This window comes from Crotalus tigris, unplaced genomic scaffold (assembly GCF_016545835.1).
Source record: "Crotalus tigris isolate CLP2741 ecotype Arizona unplaced genomic scaffold, ASM1654583v1 scf7180000024167.7108832, whole genome shotgun sequence".
Taxonomy (NCBI): domain Eukaryota; kingdom Metazoa; phylum Chordata; class Lepidosauria; order Squamata; family Viperidae; genus Crotalus; species Crotalus tigris.
Genome location: NW_024100417.1, coordinates 493,977 through 503,642, shown reverse-complemented (window position 1 = coordinate 503,642; position 9,666 = coordinate 493,977). Strand labels below are relative to the sequence as shown.

General features: G+C 36.6%; 1 protein-coding gene across 1 annotated transcript; it reads right to left on the bottom strand.

The window, feature by feature from the left end:
- Positions 1 to 3,860: 3,860 nt before the first annotated feature.
- Positions 3,861 to 9,436, bottom strand: SRSF3 (serine and arginine rich splicing factor 3). The gene is made up of 6 exons (XM_039323305.1): positions 9,256 to 9,436; positions 8,320 to 8,527; positions 7,537 to 7,671; positions 5,583 to 5,621; positions 4,868 to 4,954; positions 3,861 to 4,676 (listed from the first exon to the last, which is right to left on the bottom strand). The coding sequence occupies exons 2-6, from the start codon at positions 8,523 to 8,525 to the stop codon at positions 4,649 to 4,651; spliced, it is 495 nt and encodes a 164-aa protein (XP_039179239.1). The 5' UTR covers positions 8,526 to 8,527; positions 9,256 to 9,436; the 3' UTR covers positions 3,861 to 4,648.
- Between the last annotated feature and the right edge of the window lie 230 nt (positions 9,437 to 9,666).

Here is a 9,666-nt window from a genome sequence, read left to right as displayed (position 1 = left end):
TTCGTTAAACTAGACATACCCAATTCTAGCAACCGTTCCTTATATGTTTTAGCCTCCAGTCCCCTAATCATCTTTGTTGCTCTTCTCTGTACTTTCTAGAGTCTCAACATCTTTTTTACATCGTGGTGACCAAAACTGGATGCAGTATTCCAAGTGTGGCCTTACCAAGGCATTGTAGAGTGGCATTAATACTTCACGTGATCTTGATTCTATCCCTCTGTTAATGCAGCCTAGCACTGTGTTGGCCTTTTTGGCAGCTGCAGCACACTGCTGGCTCATATTTAGGTAATTGTCTACTAGGACTCCGAGGTCCCTCTCACAGTTACTACTATTGAGCATGGTGCCACCTATGCTGTACTTGTGCATTTGGTTTTTCTTGCCTAAATGTAGAACCTTGCTTTTTTCACCATTGAATTTCATTTTGTTAGTTAGTGCCCAGCGTTCAAGTCTGTCCAGATCCTTCTGTATCTTAAGCCTGTCTTCTGGACTGTTGGCTATTCCTGCCAGCTTGGTGTCATCTGAAAATTTAATGAGTTCCCCATCTATCCCTTCGTCCAAATTGTTGATGAACATGTTGAAGAGCACTGGGCCCAGAACAAAGCCCTGGGGCACCTCACTACACACTTCCCTCCATATAGATGCAGTTCCATTGAGGACCACTCGCTGAGTACGGCCGATCAGCCAGCTACAGATCCATCTGGTGGTGATTCTGTCTACCCCACATTTTTCTATCTTATTAAGTAGTAGGTTGTGATCTACTTTATCAAATGCCTTACTGAAGTCCAAGTAAATTGTGGAAACATTTTGGGAAAACTGTATTTTTGAGGTTTGATGGCTAGTAACACCACTTTTTTTTGAGTAGTACCATAAAATTATGTATCAATTGAAAGATAATTTAATCAAGAATGTAACGCAACATAGTTTGTTCAATTATCTGTACTGTACTCTATGAAAAGTTATAGCCAAATAACCAGAAAAAGGAAGCACAACTTGCTTAAGTTGATATCAGGTAGCTTTCCTTCATCTGATTATAGCCAATGAGCGTGAGTGTTTAGAGAGCCAATCAGGTGTCATCTTGTTTTGGCAATGAGCCAATCAGATCACAGTAGGATTCAGTTATTGATGTCATGTTTTGAAGCTGAGAGAACGACATTTGTCAGTGTTATGTGATCGCTACCAAGTTGGTTGGGGTTTTCTTCTTCTTTCATTTAGTGAGCTTGTAAAACATAATAAAATTAAAGTAACGGTGCAAAGAGTTGACTGGATGTTCAAAAAGCGATGTAAAATAGTATTAAGGCTACAGTTATAAAGAAATTAGAAGAAAAATTGGTGGAAACTTAACCAAAGGTAGCATTTCTACTATACACTTTTCCCGAAAGGTTTCCATAATTCTGGCCACTATTGTATATAAAACGCAGGTCATTTTCCAAGATTTTGTCAGTTACTATTCTTTTTTACTGAATTTTCAATTATTTATACAGGATTCCCACAAAATATTTCTGTATGGATACAGTCCAAAGGAAAATGTTTGGCTGTACACCACATTTATTGGTTTTCTTCCCTTTTCTTTTTAACTAAAATTTAAGATTTTATTTTTCAATTAATGAGCAAAAAAAAATTCACTCATCCCTAGTATAAATTAACCTGAACAATGACAATATTGATTCAATTAAATATATATTTAATAATTTCATTGGAATAGTTATTATATTCTATATACCTACCCACAAACTACAAGCTGATTTAACCTATCAGGAGAAGTAAAAATATGGTTATGTTTATGCTGTTCTCCCACATCAAGTGCTGAAGAGTAGAATCTCCTACTTCCCAGCTGACACTGACAACTGCAAAGTCAACAACTAATTCTGCTCAATGGTTACTGTGGTACGACTGCTATCAGTACCTCAAGCTGTGACTAGCGCAACAATTTTAAATTTATTTACATTTGGTACAAGTAAAATAAAAAAAAATTACAAGCCTTGATTATAACACAAGTTAGATGTAATTTTCTGACTCAAAGAGTTCAAAATTAACTATACTGCATTACAGCACTTTGAGAGTATTAAACTGTAGAGACCACCTATACTATCAAGCTACCACCTATACTATCAATCTATTAAAACTGAAGGAACTTTTAGAACTGTAGGCTGGGTGCCATATACCAAGTGATGTATGATGAGCACATATGCTACCCACTATAATATAATCTCTTAAGTGCAAACTTTAAAAAAACATTAATTACTTTATACTTATTTTTCCTATTAAAGGAAATTTAATTTAGCAATTAAAAATCCACCAGTTTTGCTATCACATACTATGGAGAGGATTCACAAAAGAGGTCCAGCACTATAAAGAATAAGATCCTTTCGCAGATCACAATGCTAATTAGGACAAGAAAAACAACCTACTTTGTAACTACATTGCTTAGGCCAAATAACTAAAATTCTATACAGCTAGCCTAAGAATATACCCATTTCTTTCTTGGATCTACTAAACATGTACCTGAATTACCAGGATTTACAGTGAGGCTCTATAGTATATCCCCTACACAAGTTTCAGAACTTTATGTTTAGGGGAAATTTGCGAACTTAAGAAAGGTCAAATTTAACAGATATCCAAAAGAATAAAAGAAGTCTCTTAGTTGTTACTGCTCCTTAAATACACACTACTCCTTAAATAATTATAAAAATGACCAACTGGAATTCAGCAGTTATTTTCTTTTTAAAAAATACAGCATTTGGGCTACTTCATTACATAAACCTAACTACATGTTAGGTGAATTGACTTCCAACTCCTACTGACCATAGTCATGTGAAAAAGCAAGTGCTTTGGGTTCTATGGTTTTACGTATCAGGACATAGTAAAAATCATTTGGTCCTTAGCAGTTTTTAAAAAGTAGGTAAATACAACCTCAACACATGACATATTACACAATATCATTTATTTTACAAAAAGGAAGCCAAGGGTTGCCTTTTTTTCACATAACTGTAAGGATCGACCATATTGTTCTCGGTAACCACAAAAAAGTGGCTGCCAGTATCTAACCTGAAACCCTAGAATTACCAGCTGGCCTCCCATCCAAGTACTAACCAGGTTCTATAGATTTTCTTCAAAAATCAGCCAATGTCAGCTAGGTACCAGCCTTAATCTTAAATAAACAATAATCTCATTACCTATTTTCAACTAGATGTTCACAGTGTTTATAAGCTTGAAGTAGACCTATATGTAAGCAAGATCAAATTTATTCTTCTCAGATGTTCTTAAATGACGATTTGAATATTAGTTCTGAACTACAGTAATAATTTAAATATTTTAAACAGCTATTTCACAATGGGCTACTAAAAGGTGAGCAGTGCATGGAATGCTTTATGGCCATAGATATAACTTGACAGAGTATATTAAGTCTTATGAAGTTCCTATTTGATGCCCCCCTTTGAAGATCTTGTTTAAGAAAGCTTTAAACATTTAGGATCTTTAAAGTATTTTTAAAAACCATATGAGGAAATTAAAACAGATTTCTTTCCACTGGAATGGATTTAATTTAAATGCATGAGACCAATAAATATCTGGGTACAATATTAATGTATATTTAGGCATTCAAATCACAAACCATCAAAGGCTTATGTGGATAAATATTGCATGCAATATTTAGGAGGAATTTTAAAGCTCTGCAAATGTTAAGAAAAATAATTTTTGTATATGATTTTTACTTGCAGGGCAGAAAGCCAACTTTTGATGAATTCTTTATTACTCAAATACAAGAGTAATGGAAGCCAGCATGCTAAGCCAAACAGCACTAGAGTTTACTTGGAAGTTAGTGCCTTCAAACTATCAACAACAGATTTTAATTAAGCTATACCTAAGTCAACTTACATGTTTTATTTTGCATGAATGGTTGTCAAGATACAAGAGTTAAATACTTAGAATGATTTGTAACAAAAACTTTAATCTCCAAGAGTTTACAGTGACAACTTATGCACAATGAGGAAAATTTCTATCTACAATGTACCCTTATACATTATCCAATCAACAGTTAATTTGCATTACAAATCTGTTTTACCAGTAGTGCTCTACACAAAAAGGTGTAATATTTAATTTGCATTTTGCACAACAAATGTAATTCTAGCATAAATCAGAACTCACAGATTTAGAAAAAAGGCTAACTACAAGTTTTCAGTCTTCTTGTTTGCCATTAGTTTATTCTGGCCAATTAAGCCTCCACATTTCATGCTGCAGAGATTGTCCATCCACAATTATAGCAAATATTCATGATTTACAAGTCCATGTGTTAATTTATTTTTGAGTTTAACTTCTGCAGATTCTAGAATATGACCCAGACTATGAACATTTGCTGCTGTAGGTGTTTTGAGGATTTGTTTGGTAGTCCTCTGCAAGATAACTGCCTAACATTATACAGTTTATGCTTAAGGGTACAATGTAGAACAGGTTTATTACACTTTGAATGACCTGTACCAAACCATATAAATTTTCACAACTGTTACATGTCACCTGTTACAAAAGAAACAAAATTTGACAGCTAAAACATTTTTAAAATGCACGAAGCTTTATCAGGTCTTAAAGAAAACGTTCTGTACATACTGTCTTCAGACCAAAATGTGACTTCCTGTACACCATTCTTCCTGAAGTTCTATTTCCTGTCATTTGACCTGGAACGGCTAAAGTATACACAAAAGATTTAGTTAAACAATGACAAATGAACTCCCAAATATATTTCAATATTATAATGTAAATATTGTACCATTTATATTTGAATATTCAATTTGGCTTGTATATGATTAAAGAGATTTTTAAGGACAAAACATATTTTTAATCACTCTAGTATTTGAATGTACCCATATATTCTTACCTACGAGATCTGGAAAATGAACGGGAAGGCTTATGATTTCTCTCCCTTGAGAGTGATCTCTCTCTCCTCCTATCTCTAGAAAGGGACCTGTAAAGAAAATAATATCATAAAGTTGCATCAAAAATCAGGTTCTAGAAGTGTTTATCAATCTCAAATGGAAACTGTATTAAATGCTTTTCAATTAACACTTATGACTGATGTATACATATAAACTGTTTTCTAGAGTGATTTAGAGCTGTAATATATATTAAGCTCTATCAACGCTTCAGATTCATGCTTGGCAATCCCAAATAGTTAGTACCAGAAAAAGTCAAGGATGATTTCAGAATAAACTGTGAATAAATTACTCAGCAAAAATTTAACAATTCAATATATATCTTTGGCAAGGTATCTTATTCTGAAGCTATCTAATTCAAAATTAATTTGCCCCTCTTGACAAATTAGAAAAGGTCATTTTAAAAGCTTATTTTTATACATAGATTATGTTCAGCCATGTCCTTCCATTCTGTAGTGTTTCTCAACCTTGGCCACTTCAAAGTCCACATATTATGAGGTTGTTGTGGTTAAGAAATACTGATCTAGTGTATGGACTATTAGTGCATTACACTCCCCATTCCCAGTTCTACAAAGTCTGTTTATTTGTGACACAGGGAATGTATCTTTAGATCTATGTGTGAAATAGTTTGGCAATGCATGATCAGCCTCAACAATTTACCTGCTGCGACTACGGGAAAAACTCCTCCTCCGTGGAGATCTACAATCAAAAAAGAAAGGTAAGTATTTTCATCAATTCAACACAACTGAGGTGAGGTAATTCCCAACTTGTCAAGTCACTGTTGGGCCCAGTGAATGTGCCAAGATAAATGGCACCCATCGTCCAGCAAAATGGAAAGATTCAGGCATTAAAAAGACTCAGCGTGATCAGCATGTTTCCAGCCATGAGTTTGTTTTAACTAATACCATGTCATAGCAAACCTGTCTCCAATGCAGCACTTCCATCTCAACAAAATCCACTGCCTAAAAGACTATATCAAAGTCCCACAAGTAGTTCCAAAATTGGTATAACTAGTGTTTTGGAACCCATGCAAGGCAGAGTACTAAGTGAAAGACTAACGCACACAGTGACAATGACATTAGAGCTGCATCTGTGAATGTAAATTTTTAAAAGGTCATAGTGTGTTTAGTCTAAAGAGTCTTAGCTTGCCCAGTTTATCCCAAAAAATAATTGTTCTGAAATAGTTAGTAAAACAATTTAAAGGTGAAAGGAGATGGCAGTTTTTTTGCAAGGAAAACCAGTTAGCAATTAAGTTTGCCCAACTCACATGCAAATATACTGCAACTTAGTTATTTATATTAGATTCCTTAACACCCTTAAAAGTTTTGCTCAAGCAACATATGTATGTTACCACGAAATTATGCACAGCCAGCCTTTGATTGAGAAAAATAATTACTTATAAGCCGCTTACTCCTTATTTTAACCAGCAGTAAACTGTATAAGCAGGAAAAACTTACTAGTTTTTGGTTTCAACAAGCTAGAAATGGTGAGGTGAGGCTGCCGGACTGACTGCCAAGAAGAATTTGCTGAAAAGGTTTTGCCAGATGTTGCGTTGTATTTAGTTGGTTGGCGAAGGGGGTGTTGTGGATTTTTCCTGCTTTTTTGTTAGCCGAAGGCTGCTGCTGTAGTTGTTGTGAAGACATTTGGTAAATAAACAGCTGAGCTGATTGGCCGGGAATGTGTGGGCGGTCGAGGTGGCTGCTGCCGATTTGGTTAAGGTTGGAGAGAAGGCTGAGAGAAACAGCATGCTCGGGAACCAAAGGGCGGTGCAACCTGACGACTGGCCATGCCTGGGTCATGTGAAACGACACCAGCCAAGCTGAATGGGGCGCGCTGGTCACATGACGCTGAAAGGGCTAGTTGACTGGCTAATGCAGACCCAGAGGGTGGTGAGAAGAGACATGATGGTGACTCTGTAACGGGTTCATTTTTATTAATAGATGGACCAAAAAGCATAAAAAAATGAAAAACAAGCCATCAGTACAACCATCTAGCAGCTAACAAATACTCCTATTGTGTTCTACAGTGAAAGGGAACAGGTTTCATTATTTTGTATGGACTTCATCTGCAATAGGTTGAGATCAGCCCTTGCAGAAATCAGGTTTTAAGTACTGAAGTGAGTATTTAACACTTCATCAATTGTCCAGGTCAGAAGATGCATTACCAAGTAAAAATCAGCTTTGTTTGGGGAATTCATAATTGCAGAATTCAAGTGAGGCAATAATATTTCAACACTTATTACAGTTGAAATTTAGCTGAGTAACTATTGTTTCAGAATCCATAAAACAGTTGCCTGTTTAGTATCACTTGTGCCAAACTGAGTGAAAAAATCCAAGCTGTGTATGTAATGTTTATCAACAAGAAAAAAAAGGTGTACTGGGACGAAAAAGAAGTGACTAGATGAATACCTTGGAAGAAAAGATGATAATCCACGTTAGAGGATACTATCAACTGGTACAGGTACCCAAGGACAGAAGCCAGTGCTCAACAAGTGTATCCCTCTAACACCTGCTTAATGCTTTAGAATTTCGTGATTGATAGATAGTGCAGGTTTTGAAACGTCTATTTTGTAATACTGCCAACATCATTAATAAAGTTATTTCATCCTGGATACCTGCGGCGAGGTGGAGGACTTCTCCTGCGATAGTCATCTCGAGGTCGTCTACCCCATGAGGGAGGTGGGCCACGGTTCCGACTGCGTTTTTCACCATTGGACAGTTCCACCCTGACACGACATCCACACAATGTTCTGGGAAAGATCATGATTGGTATTAGTTTGAAGTCAAACAACTTAAGGACAATTTAGACAATTCCTATCAATAGTCAGTGGTCAGAATAATCTGAACACAGAAACTTGCAAGACAATCTACTTTGTCCACAAACTATTTCATTATTGGAGAATACCACCAGTACAAGTACAAGAATCCAAAATGTTATTTTATTTCATTTTTAAGTTTTCAATATAAAGACTAACATTTAAAGAGATTAACATGCAAACATAATTGCCAGTAATTTGGTTGGACTGAGTCATTATTCCTAAGTATTAAGAATGCTTAAAATTTTAAATACTAAATCAAAATACCAAGTGATAGAAGTATACAGTATTTCTAAAATCTGGTAACTTATGAAAGAAACTTACATTATTTTGAGTTGCTCTCAAATTAAAATATTTCCCAAACTAACAATTCATACAAATACAGTAGATTTTATTTTAATTTTCAATAGATTTTATTTTAATTTTCAGTAGATCAGTACATAGAACTATCTGCAAGAAGTCCTTCACTTCAAATCGCTTTAAAGGAATATTTTCATGTTTTTTTTTCACAATTCATTCTATTTTTAAAAAATCAGAATGCTCACTTGGAGGTTTCCCCCCAAAAATCATAGAGAAGTTTACCTCCCATCTAGTTCTCTCACTGCATCAGCAGCATCCCGTGGATCTTCAAATTCAACGAAAGCAAAACCAGGGGGATTTCTAGCAACCCAGACGCTGCGCAGCGGTCCATAGTAGCCAAAAGCTCGTTCCAATTCAGTTTTGTTGCCATTGTTCCCAAGGTTTCCTACATAAACCTTGCAGTCCAGTGGACACGAATCACGATGCATCTCTGAAATTCATGCAAAAATGGTAATCAATACGCGCAAAACCGACAATCATAGCGGAACGTAATCCTCGTACCTATTATCAAACAAGAGCATCTTACAAATGGCATACAGGATTATTACCGATAAACGCTATTTTTTTTGAAAAATCGTTGTAAACAATCAACTTCCGAATTCATAAATGTTCAAATTTATCGAAAAAATATTCTGATGTAAGAAACTTGTTGATACAAGTCGAATTCCGAAAATGATCTGAATTTGGAGAAATTAGCTAACTCAATATAAAATCAGGAAGGTAACCAGCAGCGACCTTTTTCCTTTTTGTTATATTTGTGTTTTTTTTAATTGCTGCTGTGCAAAATACATGTACCACATACTTGGGGAAAGCCTTTCGTAAGCAGAAGAGCATACCAGTTAAATAAACCTCGTGCTCATCCACAAGGAAAAACGTAAGTAGAAAATGGCGTGCTCTTCTTTAACCGCTTTTACCGTAAGCTACGAGCCTCCCTCACAACCGCTCCCTTACGTCTCCCTTTGACTATTCCCCGTTCGCCTCGGGTGCGAGTATAGTAAAAAACAACAACAGCCCATCAGTCATCTTCTCTCCCACGGTATGCGATCAATCCTAGATCGCAGCATCTTTGACGATATTCCGATCACACAAAATGGCGGCGGCTCTTTGTCCGCTAATGCAACCGCGAGGCCTTTTACGCCGACCCACCCTTTCCCTCACCGGCTTCCTGGCCAGGAATGTAAAAGACTCCCCGCGAGCGGCTGCCAGTCTTTTTCTTCTTTGCCTCTTCTACTTCGTCTTGCAGCTCCCTATGCGCGGTCGGCCTCGCTTGCTTTCCCGCCAAGACTCGATTGTGCTACCTCTTTTACCTCTCCCCACTGGACAAAATGGCGGACAGCACCTCCACGCCCTGAGTTTATATACTGCCTGATCAACGAGCACGTGATCAAAACATTCGCCAATAACAAGACACCTCTCTGATGATTGACTTTCTTCAGCACCCTACCCTTTTCTTAGTGCATAGCTCAGACTGCGAGAGCTGGTCTGAGGGCAAAGTCGGTTCGCCATAGCAACCGTTATTATGTTTGGAGAGGGAAGGAAAGGAAGGGATAGGTGGGCCCAACAGTGGAG